Source organism: Dasypus novemcinctus, chromosome 1, assembly GCF_030445035.2.
Source record: "Dasypus novemcinctus isolate mDasNov1 chromosome 1, mDasNov1.1.hap2, whole genome shotgun sequence".
Lineage (NCBI taxonomy): Eukaryota > Metazoa > Chordata > Mammalia > Cingulata > Dasypodidae > Dasypus > Dasypus novemcinctus.
In genome coordinates, this window is record NC_080673.1 from 193236510 (window position 1) to 193256666 (window position 20157).

The following is a 20157-nucleotide window of genomic DNA, read 5'->3' on the forward strand; positions in this document are numbered from 1 at the left end:
AAAGAAAATTGCCTTTAACCTCTGTGCCTAGTAAAAATAACGAGGGAGGTCTTTTTGCTCTGCTCAGACTGCTTCAAAGAGACAGTGTCTGACCTGAGCTTGAATGCCAGCTCCTTTCATCTGACCCACAGTCTCCAGCCTTCAGAGCTGTGTCAGGCAGGGATAATAATAATGGCCTTAAAGGGCTGTTAGGAGGATTAAGTAGTAAGCACTTACCACCCCACCTGGAATGTGGCTGTGGAAGACTCTTTGCAAAACTCCTCCAGATTCCTGGGCTGCCATGTTAATTCAATGGGATAGGCTTGCCAGGCATCCAGCACCTTCCTTACACAACTCCAGGTTCATTCTGCGCAACACTAGTTTCTTTACCTCCTTCAAGGATGAAGGTTTTCAGGATTGCATTTGTTTACACTTGAAAAACATTTCTCATTTTTATTTGTCAAGAATTTAAAATAATGCCTTTTATGAGAAAGTGTAGCATGGAACAGCATGTACAGCAGGTGATCCATGTTTCCACATTTCTAACCCCTGAAAGGGGTTGTTTTTCTTTTATGAGTGTTCTCACATACATGAATGATTTATTTTCACCCAGTTTAAATTTCTTTGAATTGCAGCCCTTTGCTTTCCTTGCATCTTAATGTTGATATCTATTGTCTTGACAGCTGCAGGTGGTCCAGTTAGAGGCTCTGCATACAGCCTGAGAGTATCACTTCCCCACCCAGATTATGTGACAGTTTTAAAATGTGAAGATTTTCCTTACAATCGTTTATCGTAAGCGATACTAATAAAACATACTAATACAGACTCTTTTTATCTTTCTTTCAAGAGAAGGCTTTAGTCTATAAATTATATCTCTGTGGTCTTATGCATACTTCCTCCTCCCAATCCCCATGCCCTCATCCCCTCTACCCCTCTCCACACCCTCTCCACAGGACAAATAGCCCTCATCATCTCAAATGTCCTTTAAGGGGTCTCCTCTTCAGTGAAGCTTTTTCTGAATTCCAGGTTGGCTTGGCCATTCTTTCTCTTGGGTCTGCCCTCTTCCAGGTAGCCACAACCCTGCATTGACCTTCCTTATTTACATGCTGGCGTCTCTGAGTGCAAAGTATGAATAAGCTTACTAAGGGCAGGAACCATGTCCCAGTTTTCTGTTCAACTTTTTGGCCACTGGGCTGAGCATGTTACATTGCCCATGTTCATAGCTTAATAAATGTTGAATGAATGAATAATGCGTTTATCCTCAGTGTGACCTCATGGAAAAGTCAGCCCCATATTCTCCTTCCACATGCCTGTCTCCTTATGCGTACACACTCAAATACCTTCTGGAAAGGTCAGATTTCTGGCAGCCTCTGCCTTAAGAGCTTAACCGACAGTCCATGAGCTAACAGGGAAAGGCTTCTAAAGGATTGGAGAAATAAGGACCATTAACTCTACTCAGACCTTGTTCAATCTTTAACCTATTTTTTTTTTTTGGTAAAACTGTGACTCTATACTGACAACTGACACTTACCTGACCATCACGGGATGAAGTTTTTGTTGTTTTTGTTTTCTTTGAGGTGCCAGGACCGGGACTTGAACCCGAGACCTTGTACACAGGAAGCTGGCACTCAACCACTGAGCCACATCGGCTTCCCTGAGTTGTTTTTCTTCCTCGTTTGTTTGCTTGTTGTTTGTTTTTGGTTTTAGGAGGCACCAGGGACCAAACCCAGGACCTCCCATGTGGGAAGCAGGGGCTCAACCACTTGAGCCACATCTCCCTGAGGAAGATATTTAAAAGTGTCACCTGCAGCTGGTGACTTGTCCTAAGTGGTTTAGCATTGAACAACAATTCATTGTTGTTCATGATGAATCTAAATGGTTAAAAAAAAAAAACGGTGGAGATGACGGTTGCTGTCAAGGTCTATAGATAGTGATTAAGAAATATGGTATATATAGTAATACATTTTTTGAGACATTCCTGCCAAAAATTAATAAAATCTGTCCTTCTAATTACAGATGTAGCTTTTTAGCTATTTAATACACTTATGTAGGACAATTTATTGACTAAAGATACACAAAGTGTTATATGTGAGAGCATATATACGGTACAGTTTACATGTCAGACCGCCAAAGTGCTGCTTTTACATAGTCCTAAATTTAATAGGTAAAAATGTATAATGCTACCAAAAATAACACAGGGAAGGGTGTGGCAAGTATTCAAGAAAGGGGGTAAGAGAGAAACACTAAGAATGTCATCTTCTAAATTTGAGTGCATATAGAATTGTATTACAATTAATAACTACTTTATTTTTACATAAAAAACTATTTTCACTCAGTATATTTGCCATTCTTTTCCATCAGTGAAGGATTCTGATAAACAGGAAATAGCAAAATTATGAAGAGTCACATCAGATTTAAAACATTGTACCCAAAAGGTTTTCTGCCCATACGTTTAAAGTTTGAGAAGGTATCCAGAAAGCCACAGCAGATATTTCATAGCCATAATCAAGGGCAGCTTGTCTCTTGAGTAATTGACTTCTCTACCTAGTAAACCAAAGAATCTGGAAGAAGTACAAACTTGTACTTTCCAAAAAGGACTTTCATTACATCAAAGTTAATGTACACAAGTAGAGCTATTTGTTATTCCCAGAGCTACATCACGAGAAGTGAATTTTCCACGAAATTTAGAAATTCCTTGAGTGTTTGACCTCAAATAAATAAATTTATTTTACTTTTTCCCCCCTTCTTTTAAAATCCAGCTCATGATTTTTGGGATCTTTCTGTGCCTGGATGCATTTCTGTATGTGTTTACCCTGCTTCCTTTAAGAGTTTTCCTGGCGCTATTCAGGCTCTTCACTTTGCCTTGCTATGGCTTAAGGTAAGTTTATGATCATTAATTACTTTAAATGTTTAAACGATTTCATTATTTTTACAACTTGTATTTATTAAACTAAATGATTACTTGGATAGGTTTTTTAGTAATAGAGAAGATTCATAGTTTCATCCACACTTTGGCCCTTAATGCATACACTAACAATGTTTATCCTTTAGTGGATATTATATAATATTTCTATAATATTTATACTTTTTACATGCACATTTTTCCCCAGAATGGTTTTGAACCAAAACTTTGCTTTAGCCATAAAATGATGTTAATAATGTTCCTAATGCAGGAAGCTGCGTGGTAGAGTTAAAAGGTCCAGGACTGAGAGTCGCATTGCCACTTTCCTAACTCCCTGTGGGGTCAGCTAGACGTCTGTACCTAGGTGAGGACTGGGTTCCAGGTCGGGGAGGTGTGCTGTGGAAGGTATCAGGATCTCCTAAGGAGCTCTTTCAACAGGGATTCCTCCCTCTCACCCATTTGAGAATCACCATCTTAGTGGCCTGTGGAGCCTTAGTTTCCTGAAGACCTCTTTTGATGTGTAGGAGTGGAAAATCCCTTGAAGACTATGGTTGAAGTGGGAAGGCTCAGACAGTTGAAATCCCAGCCCCATCAACACTGGTTTGTTGGTGAGTTGTGGGCAATAACCTGACATCTCTAAGGGCATATTGCGAGCCCTGCATCTTCTGCCACAAAGATTGAGAGAGGCAAAAAGAGTACCCAGCATAGTACCTGGTCATAGGAGACCTGGACAGATATTAGTTCCCTTCTCTGTCTTTCTACCAAAGCTAGGAACAATAAGGCGAATGTGTTACGCTTATACAAATCTTAATGCATTGTTGGTCTGAATGTGAGAATGAAATTGGACTTTACAGTTTTCTTCTTTGTATAGTTATTTCAACAAGTCTCCACTCTCTGCAATCCACTATAACTTCACTATTAAGTTCTTAGCTTAGTTGCCCAAGTTACATTCCCAGCATGCATCTCTTTTCTAAATATAGTTCAGAAAAAGTTTTAAGATGTTGAAGTGGACAATAATTTCTGAAACCTCATTTAACTGTAAAATAGGTCACCATTTCATGGCACATAAAATACATAATTAATAAAATTGTTATCAATAATTTCTAACCATGGAAACTAAGTTTCAAAATAATGGTCTCCATACAGAATTCTTTAATCTTTTTTAAGACTGAAGTCATGGAAGAGTCTCTTAAAATAGTAAATAGAAAAGAAAAAAAAACCAAATAGGGGAGCCAGTGTAGCTGCTTCACAGGTACGAGGTCCCAAGGTAAATACTCAGTACCTCCTAAAGGAAAAAAAAAAGTAGTATATATCTAATATTTAATAGGCACTAAAGAACATATATATGCCCTTTAAAAATGAACTTTAATCAATTCTGATAAGGAAGCAACTCTTCTAGTTGGAATGGGGCAAATGTATTGAACATATTTATCATACTTTGAAAGATTAAAAAAAATTCTTCTTTGCAAGGTTATGTGGAGTAAAACAGTGATAAGAATTCAAATCCCATCTTTATTACATGTTATACTTTATGTTCCATGACCTTACTTGCCTTTCAAAATAAGAGAGAATTATACTACATCTTTTACTAATTACATGTTAATTAAATGGAAGGATCTTTTTAGGAATGTAACCATCAGCTTTATGATACTTCAAGTCCATTGTTTATACCTTTGGGAGAATTTTTTTAAAAAATTTTATTCTTATTAGCAAACTTCTTAAGACAATTGTAGCATGTTACTTTAATAATAACAATTCCTAAGTATAGTTTGCCGTTTTATCACTATTGGGTACTCAATGAAATCATTGCATCAGAAAACCAAGGTAAAATCTAATAAAACATTGCTAAATATGAATCTTCAAGTGTGACTACAGAAAGAGAGTAGATACATGGTAGTTTGGATAAAGTCAGGTGAAACCATCTGACCTGATATTTTATAGGGATTGTTACATCTATACTATGAGCTAGATTACTTTTTAGTTTTTAGTGGTTATGCTAGCTGTCTTTAAGTAAGAGACTTTCCAAGACATATCAGGTTCCCTGTGACTGTATGGCTGTTGGCATAATGAGATAAAACATTGAGAGGATATATTAAACCTGAAAAATTTCTTTTTTCTGGACTAGGATTCCTTCCTCAGGTGTGGTCAGTATGCAGAGGTGTGCACTGAGTAACTGGTACTAGAGATTTGCCAATACCCCAGGGGTCTCTTTATTAGCTTCTTTTTTGAAGCCCCACCCCATCTAGATCTGTGCTGCACTCACGTTCCTTGTTCTGTGCCCCTGTCGTTTGGGGAAGTAGGCCACCTACGTAGCTGCTGAAAACTAAAAGAGGTGTTTGAGGGAGCTGGGGAATCTTAAATCCTCTGTTCCCATTTGCCTTTTCATGAGTGGAAGATGGTCTCTGGAAGCAACTTCCTTTGGCTGTTTTAAGATTTCTTTTTAGCACATAAAATAAAGGTAAATACCTTTTTATATGACTTTTAAAAAATTTACAATCTCAGTTAATAACATTTTACAACAAAGTGCTTTCCATTTTCAAGGTTTTTTCGCTAAAATGACTCTAGAGGGCAGCCTGAATCACTGTATTAAAGGCACCATTAAGCTTGCCTGGGAAAGCAATCCTTACTATTAATATTTCTGAGATTTGGATCAACAGAAAAATTACATTTTATGGTATCACTAATACATATCATAATAGATGATACATATGATATATATAAATCATGAAATGTAGTTAAAATTATACAGCAGAACTTCAGTAATTTTAAATACTCTGCAAGTGTAGGCCAGATCATACAGACTGTGAAAACATTGGCTTAGTGTCTTAGGACGTTAAATATAGCACATGCTTTATTAAAACTGAATAATCTCTACTTACAGATTTATGTGTGTTTTAAATTTTTTTTTACGAGATGTGTGTGTTTTATGTTTTCTTTGAGCAATTTAGAAAACAGCGTCTCTTTGAGCATTATTTTTAAAAACACCAAACTTGAAATATTTTATAATGTGAAAAATTATGTTAGTAAACTATTGTTAATATTGCCTAGTAAGACCTTTCAGATATTTCAGGAATATAAATATGCATTTTATTTTCAAAAAAATTATTTAGAAATAGGCAGATTCTGCCTTTGTACAACTTTTCTTCCAATGTTATCTACTTTCCTTAAAGGTTATTTGCTCTGTCTCACCTATTGCTGAATCATGTTCCATCTTTTTCAGCAAGCAAAAAGTGCTCTTTCCTTCAGTCTGACTCTATTTTTTCATATCTTATAATCAGAGGGATAAAAAACAAAGAAGTTGATTGTATTCTCTTTTCCTTTTCCCATTCTTATATATTTCAGTCTTCTTGCCTCAGAAACAGTTACTGTCTTGCTAGTATTTTAGTTCTTGGAAACAATTGCCCCAAGAAGGGAAAAACAAACAAATAAACCATATATCTGTCAAATTAATAAAGATGCTTAACCTCCACAATAACTTTTTGCAGGCTCTAGTTCTGTTTTTGTCAATGTCATAGAGTAATATTTTTGCCACCTTTTCATACTTGAGATTAGTGTTCTCTCTTTTTCTTGAAGCTACATATGGCACAGCATTTGTGAGAGGCTGTTTTTAAAACTGTCAGCCTCCAGATTTTCTGCTTTAGAACCTATGTCTGAAACTTTTGGCAACTTGCCATGTTTTTTTTTTTTTATGTTTTTGTTGGATTTATTTATTTATTTTTGCCAGTACCCACAACTAAATACACAGACTCTCCTTTCCACTAGGACTGAAGGACCAGGCTGATTCTGCAGTCCCTTATGTAAACTTGGTCACCATCAGGATTGCTCAACCAGCAGTGCACTTTGCCTTTTGACCCTGTTCATTTTGGGATGTTGACAGCATAATTATCTTAACTCTGTAGTGGTGTGTATGTTGTCTGCAAAGGATGCACTGCTTCCTTTAAAAGTTTAACATCTGTCCTCAGTAATTTTAAGAATACTTAGTTGAAAAGTGTTTCTAATGGATAAACAATCTTGAAACATCTTTGGCCACAAATACTTTGTTGCAGGCTAAGAAAGATAAATACCTCCAGATTCTTTGAAAACAATTCATTTACATATTGCTTTTCTTTCCCAAAAAGGTTAAAAAAACATTTGAGAAATTCTTGAATTAGGATGATTTTTTAAAATAATGAGAACATGGAAAGCAAAATTAAGTTTTGATTCATTATATGAGTTATCTGTTTCGTGAAAGAATGATAGTGTTTTGTTTTTCCAGAAAAGTAGATGGCTCTGTATTTCACTAAAGAGGTGTTAAACATCATTTTTCCCATTTTACTTATAGAATAATGACCAATTATATAAGTATTTTTAATTTACCTGGTGTTTTTGTGAACCTTCTCTCTCCTATAAAACTTGTGATTTCGGTTCTCAGGCACATTTGAGATAAAAGTTGAGGAAGATTTTAGAGAAAAATTACATATCTGGTTCCAAGAACTAGTTATTTTTCAGAACTTTACTAGAACATTTTAGGCAGTGAAAACTGAGTTGGGTAGGTTTAAGAAGTATTTTCTAGAGTATTTTTCTTTCACTGTTAGAGCAAATAAAGTATGTGCAAACAAATTCTCTAATCTTCTACCCTGACTTTAGACAGAGCTCTTATTTGGTACTTCATGGACTTTTTTTTTTTTTAAGAGTCAGTAGTGACTTTTTCTTTTGACAACTTATGCCACAGGAAAGCTTTTATCTCCCAGAAGAATGATTCATTTCAAATGCTTGAGAGTTTCTTAGCCTATTGAATTTCCTCTGTTTACCATATCTTGTTCAAGATAATTCTATTCCAAACTAATTTCATGTAAATATATATATGTATATATAAAAAACATAAATATTTATTTTCTCCTTTTAGACAGAAGCCTAACTTTTAGCCTAAGTAACTAATGCCACCACTTTTGCACATGTAAGAAAAGCTCTTGGTAACTTTCTCTGGGGAAACAAGTAATGTCTGTTGCTTCCTCTTACCTGGGCTTATCTATGTGGCTTACTTGTAGATGGCAATATGTTTGTTATATTAGAAAGCCTTCATAAAGGTTTTATTGTCCCTCATTTCCTCACCATGACACTAAGTAGCGTAGCAACATTACAACCTTCTCTCTTTCTTTCTCTCTCGTAAATCAGACCGAAGGGAGGAGCACTTTCACTTCCTTTATAGAAATGGAATGTGGTGGCACAGGGACTCCTTGTGGTGAGTAAACCCTGATTTTTCCTTCTATACACTTGGCCAAATTGAGATCAGTACAAACGAATATTAATTTTAATGCAAAAATAAACAGCATAGGCAAACATAATCGTTTGGGGATGGGAACATACTGAAGAAAATGCGATTCCCTATCCTTTTTTTTTAAATTGCACCATGATTTGACCATGATTTCACCTAACAGGAAAATCACCTAACATAGGAAAATCTTTAATTACACGTGTTGGTCTAAACTTGATAACAAATGCTGCATCTCAAGGTGACAGCATTCTGTGAGCTTAGTGCCTCCTATATAAACAATTTTTAATTGTCACTGCCTCAAATAGTGAAGATAGTTTTATAAAGCCAACTATTTTTTTCTGGTATAGTTTATTTTAAAGCCCAAGGAAAGACTTTAATCTTGCAGTTTAACTTTTAAGTATTTTTCTACTGTAGGTCAAACTTAAGACTTTAAAAATGCAGTTTTCTGACTATAGAAAACATCTTGATCTCACGACTGTACTCCAATTTACTTTAAATTATGAAGTGACTTCCCTTTAAACAATGTGATCCCTATTATATATTTTACATTTTTAATTTCACTAATGCTTGTATTCCTTCATTCTTTCAATTATATCACAAATAGCTAAAAATGCTAAAGAGAGAGAAAGAAAGATACATTCTGTGTTTTCTAATAAAATAATTGACATATTTCAACACCGATTTGAAATTAATTATCTGGGGATTATTCCATTTCTTTTGCTCATTTTTGTTCCTACCTCCTCTTCCTTCCTGATCTTCTGCCTCTCAGTTTTTACTTCTTGCCTCGCCTGTAAAATTGGGATGATGATGGTGCCTTTCTCGTAGGGTTATTGTGAAAACTAAAGTGATTATGTACTGTACCTAGAACTGTGCTGCCGCATGGTAACCGGGAATTGTAGCATAAGGTGTTTTCTATGACATTTTTGTTCTTTCTACAATGTGGTTTAATCCTAGGTAAGATAAAACTAAATTAAATCAGTGATGATGTCTTGATTTTTAAATTTTAATTTATTGTCATCTCAGTTCAAACTGTGTAATATGTTATTTTGCAGTATATATTTTGAATGTTTGGTAGTTTTTATTTCTAAAAATGATTTATATTACATATTAATATTCCTTCATAGATTTACTAGCATATTGTTCCTTCATTGCTAATATTTTTTATAAAGAAACTCAATTAGATATATACCAATAAAAGCCCTTTAGTTCCTAAATAAAATTGCTTTGACAGAAATCACTTAACCAAGTAGATGATAGCCTATTAAGGAAAGGTCTAAGTATAGTTTTCTACTTTAGTTATTAAAATCGTTTTGGTAATTACTACAAGTTAACACTATCCCACTTTTAGTTCTGCTATTTTTTAAAATTCCTAAGACATGATACAGTTCTTAAACACAAAGGCGCACAGCTGTTGGTGATTTGTGGTTTTCAGTATTCACCAAGCCATGGTGACCCTTCGCAGGAAGTGAATCATGTACAGCCACCATGCTCCTGACTCACTTTTTTCCCCCTGGCAGACCAAGGGAGAAAGGCAAGCACAGGAGGTGTTCAAAATGCCTCCTCTTGTTATTGTTTGACTTAGAAATATGTTTAGGTTGTCAGGCTTCAACTCTTGATAAATGGAATGCCTCTTCCATTTTATTTTGTATGGGGTTGGGGTGGGGCATTTGACAGAGATCTGTACTCTGGTCTGGGTGTTCAGAAAATGAGAGCTAAAGTTGGGAGAAGAGGGCTAGAGAGAGCCTGGAGAGAGTGGAATGGCACTTGGGAAGAGGAAGTCAGGATGATAGAGAATATAGTACAGACTGCAAAACTTTATTGTTGATATAATTCTGCCCAAAATCCTAACTTTAACTGCTAAAAATAATTTCCGCTCCCTTTATAATGCTCATCTCAAGATATTGGTCTGATTTACATAAATTCTGAACTCTCCACATTGAGGTTGATTGGTTCAGCTCAGTGTCTGTTATTTACTTATAGCGCCTCCTGGGCATAGATAGTCTTCACAGAATTTCTCTTTTCAGAACTTTCTCAGTATCCCATGTTTGTCTTTACATTGATCAGCCAAATTCACACCTAACTGTACATTATCCATTCTAACAAACAAACATGAGATTATATGTCAGCTACTCACAGAATTGATGTTGCCTCATCATTATATTATAAAATAGCATTTCAGGTAACTGTTTGGAAGACTTCATTGAAATCTACAGAGATCTTTGGAGGAAAAGAGCACTATATCTTAATGTGGACAAAAGCTAGGAAAGAGATTCAGAGAACAAGAAGCCAAATTAGAGAATAAGCCCACCCCTTCAAGTTGCTAGGAATACCATCACTGTTGGTAGAAATGAAAAGATTCTACAGCTCCTGAACAAATGCTCAGGGCTTTTTTAATTCATTGCACAAACACACAAAAGCTGCCAAAATGGGGGACCAAGCATTTTCTATGTTGAAGAATCAACCTATAATAGAACTAGAGAAAGCATCTTTCGTAATCTTGTCACAGGAATTTTATATCCAGTGAAAGAGATCATAAAGCTCTTCTTTTCTAATGTAGTTTTGCTATGTCTTGTTAAAATTTTTCATTTCACAATTTAAATATAACTCTTCACAATCTAACTTCAGAACTAAGGAATGATTTTTCTGCTCAGATTAATTATGACAAACCTATTTTCAATTCTTGTCACAGAGCTAACTTCTGTAATATAAAAGCTGTTATAAAACCAGTAAGAAAAAGATAAGAGGAGAGAATTCATAAGAAATATAAGTGACTTAAGTATATAAGAAAGAAGTTCAGTCTCCCAATTAAAGAAATTAACATTAAAACTACACTAGATAGTAATTTTTACCAATGAGTTTGGCAGAGATCTGAAAGTTAATCTAATAATGTATTGATGCGCATGGGCTATCTGATATGTTGCTAGTGAAAGTGTAAATTGATTGACCCCTACTAAGGGCAACTGATCAGTTTCTATCAAAATTCCAAGGGAATATAGCCATGAAATTCCAATTCTAGAAATTTATCCAACAGATATTCTTTCATATGTGAGAAGTAACATATACACTGCATCATAATTCATAACTGCAGAAGACTGGAAATATAATCTATCAGTGGTATGTTAAATAAATTATAGTGTATCTGCATAGTGGAACATTATGCTGCCTTAAAAATAAGAATTCCTAATGTACCGATGTGGAAAAATTAGCTATGTTGTTAAATAAAAAGTACGAACTGCAGGACACTGTGCCCAGAATGCTGTCATTGTGTTGAGCAGGCCTGTGGCTTTGTAATTAAGTTAAAGGCTTATGTCATAATCCTGGAAATCCATTGCTTTAAATCACTCTACCACCTGATCATGAGCAGTGATGAGATACCAACTATTTGCATTTGCTTGCTAAGATTATTCATTTCTAATCATCTTTCTGCTTTAACAGCTTTATATTCTATTCTTAAGCCGAAAATTTCATACTGCAGAATGGCCATTTAGTAATAGCTTTCCTTGTTAGTTTGAAGTTTTAAAAGATCAACCTAATTCTCGTTATTATCTCTGTCTGCCAGTATTTGTCCAGTACAGATTATTTATATTGAAAATACATAAAGTTGAACCAATATTTTTGTCACTGCTTGTATATTTCAGGGACAGACGTTTGCTTCAGCCTGCCCAGGTGTGTGACATTTTGAAGGGCATCATTTTGGTCATCTGCTATTTCATGATGCACTATGTTGACTACTCCATGATGTATCATCTGATAAGGGGACAGTCTGTGATCAAGCTCTATATCATCTACAACATGCTAGAGGTGAGGGCACTCCTTTACCCTGGATGGGCTGTCTCATGACAACACCTGCACAGGCGTGACCACTTGTCTTCTGAGACCTGAGGCTCCTGAGCTTCAAAAATACTCTATCCCACCCACTCTAGTAATGGTGCTTCTGGTCTTTAATGTGCACACAGCCAGTGGGGCTCATGTTATGATGGGATGCTGATTCCGTAGGTTGGAGGTGGGGCTGGTGCTTCTGTATTTCTAACAGGGTGGTGCCTGTAAGACACTTAGGCCAGCAGGTCCTTAGGGCCCAGCGTTTCCTTAAGAGTGGAAGAAGTATTTGCGCTGCCTAGGCATTTTTGAATCAGTAACCCCTTGGAAATGTAAGTTGTCAAATGATACTGAAAATTGGTTTGCAAATTAATTGGAAACCCATGTGTTCTTTTTGCAAGAAGTTTAAAATTATGAAGATGTTATGTTTGCCATAACTGATTTGCATTTTAAATTGCTTTTACATTTTTACAAACCAAGTAAACATAACGTTTCCCAGTTTCTTTAAGTACTTACTGAACATCTTTAATACAATATATCTCACTTTAAAACAGTCAGCATGTGAAAATCTGCATTTATACAAAAAGTAAATTAAGCAATTCCATATTCACTTTCCAAAAAATTGTTTGCTATCTAAGAAGAATCTTAGTAAGTTTTAAAATAGTAAGCTAGCCTAGGTTATATAATAAAATTTTGAAATTCAAATTGCCTTTTCCTATACTACTCTAGAGACACAAGTAAGGCCGACTTGTCCTTTAAATTAGCCATGAGAAGAATTTTCCTGGTGAGTAGACACGCGGCTGATGCAGGGGCTACTGGCCTTTCTGCTCTGAAACGGCATTGCCACGTTAGATGAGGACTTTGCATCTCTGCAGAGAAGCCCTGGAAGGCTAGCAGCCGTGGGTCCACCTGAATTCACGGACTGACCCATGTGTTTAAAGACCACCCCCACCCCCTCTTCCTGATTCTCATCTCATTGCCCATACCTTGCTGTGTCCCTCCAAGTCGGATGCAGGGGCCTGGATGTGGAGTCAAGTTTGTGAAGCACAGAAGCCAGTAGCCATCCCACTCTCCCTTCCTCTCAGAAACAAAAGCCTGGACTTTATCCCCTCTTGCCTTCTGCTGTTTGCGTTGCTTTTCATAGTAGTGCCCTGTCAGTGTCCTTTACTGCCCCTCTTAAATGACCCCCATCCCCAAACCTAATGTGCATGCCTCCTGACTTACCAAGCCCTGTTCAAAATGGGCTGATGATGATTAGGACATGCTCCCTGGAAAAGGATCCATGAATTGCTGAACAAAATGGTCTAGGACTTCCAGGAAGATGGTGGACTAGCAAGACAGAGGACTCTCTCCTCTCCCCAAAAAACAGGTAGAAGATAGGAAGAAACAACCTGGAAAAAAATATTCTAGAGTTTAGGACACCAGGGGAAGGCTGGACACTGCCTAGGAGAAAGAGGGACAAAGGAAAAGCATCTCAACAGGGAAACTGAGTTAAAGCTGCAGCTCCAGTTGCCTGTGCCCTCCTCCATCCACCCTGTAGACAATTTTGAATTCTCAGGCCTCAGGAAGGAGGCTGCAGACCAAGGGGGCTGCAGGGATCCACTTTCCCAGGAAACCGGAGAGGGAGGGACACAGCCTAAAGCTGACTCAGCTTCTGACCTACAAATTTGGCCTGCTGTGCTCCACAAGCTCTTCCAGGCCTGGAGCGGCTGCACCAGTGTTTGCCCTGGGAGCCGGCAAGGAACTGAAGAGCTAGGTCTTCTCAGGCACCCTTCCTACTGTCTGGGACTGGTTGCTGTAGATGCAGAAGGGAGTGAAATTACGTCCTACCTTGGGAAAGAGAGGGACTGCTAGCAAAGACTGGAAAACTGCCTCTGAGAAAGTTTGGATTATGAGGCTCCTAGCCTCTAGGCAGGATCCTCTGGCACACTGATCCCAGTCCTGTTGCAGCAAACACAGGCTTTGAACCAGGCAACTGCTGACGAGCACCATCTTCTGGCGCATCAAGGAAGTGCATGTGAGGAAATTAAAAGCCCATTGGAAGTGGGTCTGCAGTGCAGTACTGGGTCAGGGGCCCAGATTTGAGCAAATAACAGGGATAATCCTAAATACCCAGAACAAGTTGAACCAAGAATCAAAAAACAGTAACACACAGTCTCCTGCCTCTTAAGTCCCTGCAAAAGAAAGAAATTGAGCATCAGAGTAAACTTACCATCATAATCAGATGCCTAGACATCAGCAAAAAATTACAAGCCATACCAAGAAAATGGAAGAAATGGCCCAAGGAAAGGAATATATCAAAGCCCCAGATGAGACACAGGATTTTAGACAACTAATCGAGATTCATATATATTTCCAAAATCAAGCTAATGAGTTGAAAGATATAGCTAAAGAAATAAAGGACTTCAAGAAGATACTGCAGGAGCACAAAGAAGAATTTGAAAACCTGAATAGAAAAATAACAGCTCATGGGAATGAAAGGCACAGTAGCATTAAAGGCATATAACAGTAGGCTCAAAATGATAGAAAGTATTAAACTAAATACGTATTTACTTAGTAGACTGCAGTAGATGGTATAGCTTAAGCATGGTGAACAGGAGTCCAGTCTCTAATCTAGAGACAAATGGCCTCAGATAAAATTTGACCCCACCGTTGCTACCTGGACATCCTGAACAGGGTTGTTGTATGCATCTAAACCTGTTTTCTCATTGGTAAAATGGAGAGAATAGGGTGATTGTAAGACTTAAATGAAACAGTTCTTAGGAAGGGCTTAGTTCAGTGCCAGGTATGTGATAAGAACTCCATCCATGTCAGCTATTATTCATTCAGCAAATATTCATCATCACTTCCTGCATGCTAAGCTCTGTCTTAGACCTGGAGGTACAGAGGTGAGCAAAGCAGATAAAGGCCCTATTCTCGTGATGCTTATGTTCTGTTGGTGGGAAGATAGATACTTAGCAAGGAGATTTTAGGAAATGAATACTATGATGAAAAATAACAGTGTGATGCAGTAGAGTCCACAGGAGCCACCAGGGTCTTGGTGGTCTGGAAATCCTCTCTTTGTGCATGGTGTTCCAGTGGAATCCTGAGTGATATGCCCTCCTGTTTCCTTTTTTATATGCCTCTTTTTATCTGTTTTGCTATATTCATAGAGTTGATAACTGAAAAAGTCTTTGGTGGGGGCAGTAAATAAACATATTATATTCCATATAATAAACCTCAAACAAATAGCAGCTACCATCATTTACAAATATTAGGTATGAATTGAGTGGATCAAATGATGTATTTATCCTAAAGAATTTAAGCTTGAATCTTGAGTTTGGATTTAAAAAGCTAAAACCAGAGGTACTATGAATTTTGATGTGCTCTTCCTTTTATTTATTTATATATTTTTTCAAGTTTTTAAAGAACAGTCATGCATATCATGCTGGATTCCCATACATCATGGCCCCACCACCACCACTTTATGTTGTTGTGATACATTTGTTAACCAAACATGGTCAAAATATTACTGCTGTCTATATTCCATAGCTCATATTTGGTGTATTTGTCCCACAAACCATCATATTATTACCAGCATGTATTAGAATTGTATGTTTGTTACAGTTCATGAGAAAATATTCTCATATTTGTACTATTAACTACTATCTAAAACTATCCTTGTTACAAGCAGGTAATTGGATGAAGTCTAATTTGAATTCTACAAATGTTTGAGCTCTCACTATGTGTCAGAAAATAAAGAAATTTCAGTAGCTAAGTAAACAAATATCCCTTCCTCTTTTGGCGCTTACCTTCTAGTGGGGATTTTAAAAATCAGAGCTCCACTGAGTTGGATAAGAATTTTAGTAACATATTTAAAGAGGGTTATTAAGAAACATCTAATAATTTTTTTTAGGTAGCTGATCGTCTGTTTTCATCATTTGGGCAAGATATATTGGATGCTCTCTACTGGACAGCAACAGAGCCTAAAGAAAGAAAAAGAGCCCATATCGGGGTGATTCCTCACTTTTTCATGGCTGTTCTCTATGTCTGTATCCTTTTAAACTTACCGGAAAGTACAGTGGTGAATGTCTGCATGCACACACACTGAAGATTAATGTGAAAGGACATTTATACAGACTTTGCATTTACATACAGATTCATACAACTTTCTCAGGTTTATTTTGGAATTCGTTTTAATGTTGTCTTTAAACCTTTGCATTCTTTGTTATAACCTTGGACTTAAAATGTTTAGAATTCACCTAGAAATAAAACATGAAATTGGTTGGGGAGGAATTTGGAGGGTTCCCCCCCGCTCTGCCCTGGTTTAAAGGTTTTCTTTTAGAGGGTACATGCTTTACTATATAATATGCACACATATGTTTATGTATATCTATATGTATCTATTTACACATGCATACATTCCATATGAGCTTAGGGCTCATTTACAGGAATGTGTCATACATTTTTTTTCTCAATATTTCCAAAAGGTTGACACTTGAGAGGAATTTGATTGTATTTAGTAAAAGGCAAAAGATTTATACGACCTGAAGAGAAACCAGAGTATGATTGTACTTAGGAAGTTAAAGGTTTAGTGGGGAGATTTCTTTGAGAGTAAAAGCTTGCCCAGATATAATGGACTAAAAGTTACCATTCTGTATAAATCAACTCTTCCATGTGTAATAAGAATATAATTGTGAAGCTTATAGATGTCCTCAGAAATGATATATGAAAAAGAATGGTAACTGTCAGGCATTTTTTATTCTTACATTCCATGTCTGTTAAATAACCAAGGAAGGAAATCACTTCCAGAATAATTTATTTGTGTTTTCCTTTTTAGAAGGCAAATTCTGTTTATTCAGAATATATATTTCTAAATCTTTTCTTCCATTATTTTTTCCCCAAGATTTTCATCATCTTTTTTTATTCTTTTTTTTTAAAAGATAAATAAATCACACAAAATGTTACATTAAAAAACATAAGATGTTTCCTTCCAGTATTTATATAATTTATTCCATTTATTTGACAAACTTTTTGAGGGCCTATATCACAAACACTTTGCCAAGTGCTAGAGTTACAGAAAGAATGAGGCAACCTTTATTCCAAAGGAATTCATGGTCTAAACAGATGCACAGAGTTTAATTTCTACTTTTGTTTTGTTTCATATGTCAAATTTATATCAACTATAGCTAATAGGGAAATTACAAAGATAATAAAATACATGATTTAGAAAACAATGATCTTTTTTCTTCCACTGTTAACTTTCCAGATTTTTATATTATCTGTTAATATAAAAACGGACTTAAGTTTTTGCCTTAACATCATGTATTGATAGTTTTACATGCGATTCTTATAATGGTTCAAGCAACAACTCTCAATGTAGCATTTAACTCACACAACAAGTCATTGCTTACTATCATGATGTCCAATAATGTAAGTATGAGATATTATTTTACATTTTGGAGGTTACACGGGCACTTTAGTGGCAGTATTCTGATTGGCATAAAATTTGTTGTTCTATGTGTTAATTATTCTCCAGGAAAAGTTAAGTTTCATATGTCCATTTTAAAACTGTTGTAAAGATGATAATTTTGTTTACTATTTCAGTTTGTTGAAATTAAAGGAAGTGTCTTCAAGAAGTTTGAAAAGAATAATCTCTTTCAAATGTCAAATAGTGGTAGGTACAATTCAATTCTACTTGCAGCTCCATGCAATATTGTTTTGCATTTCATTTTGGAACACTGTCACATTTCCTATGGGCCACTCTTTTTTTTTTACTTTAGTGTTATTTTCTCTTACTCTGTCTTTACTAGACTTCCTTAATATCTTTGGTTATTGTTATCTCAGAATGTTTAAGATAATAAAAGTGATGAACATTTGCATAGCACCTTACTGTACTTGCCAAATGCTTTTCATTAATCTAGAAATTTCCCTGAAGATGATGATATTCCATTTTATAGATGTGGAAATAGAAACACAGAGAAAGTAATTTGACTTCCCCGCCTATGAAATACAGAATTATGACTAAATCCCAGGTTGCCTCCAAGTTCTCAGCTTTTTCAGTTATTCCTCATGGCTTAGTTTCTTGTCCTAAGGAATGTAGAACACAAAATTTATTTCTGGAGACATTATCTTATGCTAATGAAAAATCAGAGCAGCATCATATAGTCATTCTCAATGGAACCCTTTCAGGGATTCTGCAAAGTCAAGACTATTTTCATAAGAACATAAAGGCGCTATTTGTCTTTTTCACTATATTGACATTTGCAATGATGGTGGAAAAGCTATGGTGCCTTAGCTGATACCTTCGCACAAATGAGGCAGATGTAAGAGAGGGAGGGACTTCTGAAGGAACAATGTCCTTGGATTGGTGAGAGCATATCAAAAGGGCGGAAACAGTGATGGATGTTAGATAAAAGTATAGATAGTTCATCATAGAATCAGCTCTCAGACTTCTTGGTCTCAGGACCTGTTATGCTCTTAAAATAACTATTTTCTAAAAGAAAATTATTATTTAGTGAGAAGAGTGGCATAGTTATACATTTTTGCAAGTCTTTCAATATCTGGTTTAATAGATATTAGTTGGATTCTCTTGCTTGCTTCCAAATTCAATCTTTTGTGATATCACACACATCATGCAGCCTCTGGGAAATTCCACTGTGCATTCATGAGAGAACGTGATTGGAGATATCTAGTAATACCTTCTTGGTTTGAAATACTTTTGGCCTCATGGGTTCCCCTGAAGAAGTCTTAGGGATTTTCAGAGGTTCTTGGACCACACTTTATAAAACTCCACTGATCTGTAGTAATGAAAAGTAAGACAGAGAAATTAGGCATAGATGCAAATAATGGGAGTACGTGGAGGCATTTTCTGTTTTCTGTTTTCTTAAATAAGAGAATGAAAAGTGAGGAAGTTTAAGGAGAGAAGAGAATGTGTGAAAATCTCTAGAATAGGAGAATGAGTGGCCTAGAGCAGGAGTCAGCAAACTACTGCCTATGGGTTGAACTGCCACCTGCTTTTGTAAATAAAGTTTTATTGGGACATGGCAATATCTGTTCATTTATACATTGTCTCTGGCTGCCGTTATACTTCAACAATAGAGTGGAGTGGTACCAGTAGAAACCTTGTGGCCCACAAAGCTGAAAATGTTTACTCTCTGGCCCTTTACAGAAAAAGCTTGCTGATCCCTGGACTAGGATAATGTGCAGTTGTCAGATAGCACTTGAATTTTGTAGCTGACTGGAAACATTTATGTCAAAAAGGTTTCCAGTCAGCATGTCTATGAGCTTTTCTTTAGCTACATTCAGCCTCATGGAGAAGGAGAAAACATTTAACTGGCCTGGGGTTTTGCCAAGCAAGTTTAGAAAGGGAGGCTGTGGAATATAAGCTTGGTAAGGAATGAAGTAAGTCTGAAAAAGCTTAGGTAGGATCAGTGGATTGTGGATCCCAATGGGACTCTCTAGAAAAAAGACAGGTAATGGTCAGTGAGCAAGTAGAATGACTAAAATGGAGATTAAGGAGGGGTTGTAGTTACTGGTTAAAAATAAGGTCTAGCCTATGGCCAAGGGGTAGAGTAGAGGGCAAGGGCATTGGAGGGAGGGAGGTCAAGGATCTGAGAGGGACATTGTGGGAAGACCTGTGTGGACATTGAGATGCTTGAGAAGTGTGTGTGCACGCACATGTTATAAATTTTATTTATTACTGTAACCTTGTGTATGTGCCCATTGGCCCAATAATTCCTTACATCTAGAAATCTAAGGAAATCATGGATATTTACAAATACTTGCCTATAAGAATATTACCTACAGTGTAATCAGCAAGGACAAAAATAATTGAAAATCCCTCATTAAAAATATTTGAAAACTTCTTTATTAAAAATAATAAAAACAATAATTTATAATGTTTAACGACATGGGGAAATGCTCGTGATATATATTTTTTTTTCTAAGCCATGAGCTGATGATTCATTATATTTTTCCACCATTAAAAATAATTCAAGGGGTGAATAAGATAGTAGCATGTTATAACTTGTATCTAGTAAGAGCAATTTGGGATTTTTTCTTGTGTTTCTTAAAATATCCTAAGACCTCCTGAACCTTTTTTAAAATTTAATAATTTGTAACTCTAATCTGTATCCAGCGATTCTATACATACTTCATAAAAAATTATTTTGAAAATAAAATTTAATAGTCCTAAAGGAGAAAAGACATGAAAAATCTCACCCAT

The 20157-nt window shown here is 36.2% G+C and overlaps 1 protein-coding gene across 1 annotated transcript in view; it reads left to right on the forward strand.

The window, feature by feature from the left end:
• Positions 1–20157, forward strand: part of TAPT1 (transmembrane anterior posterior transformation 1) — a 73206-nt gene that overhangs the window by 24745 nt on the left and 28304 nt on the right. The window contains exons 3-7 of the mRNA XM_058300640.2: positions 2739–2857; positions 11774–11936; positions 15847–15982; positions 17266–17363; positions 17538–17607. Coding sequence (XP_058156623.1) covers positions 2739–2857; positions 11774–11936; positions 15847–15982; positions 17266–17363; positions 17538–17607 — 586 coding nt within the window. The remainder of the gene's footprint in view (positions 1–2738; positions 2858–11773; positions 11937–15846; positions 15983–17265; positions 17364–17537; positions 17608–20157) is intronic.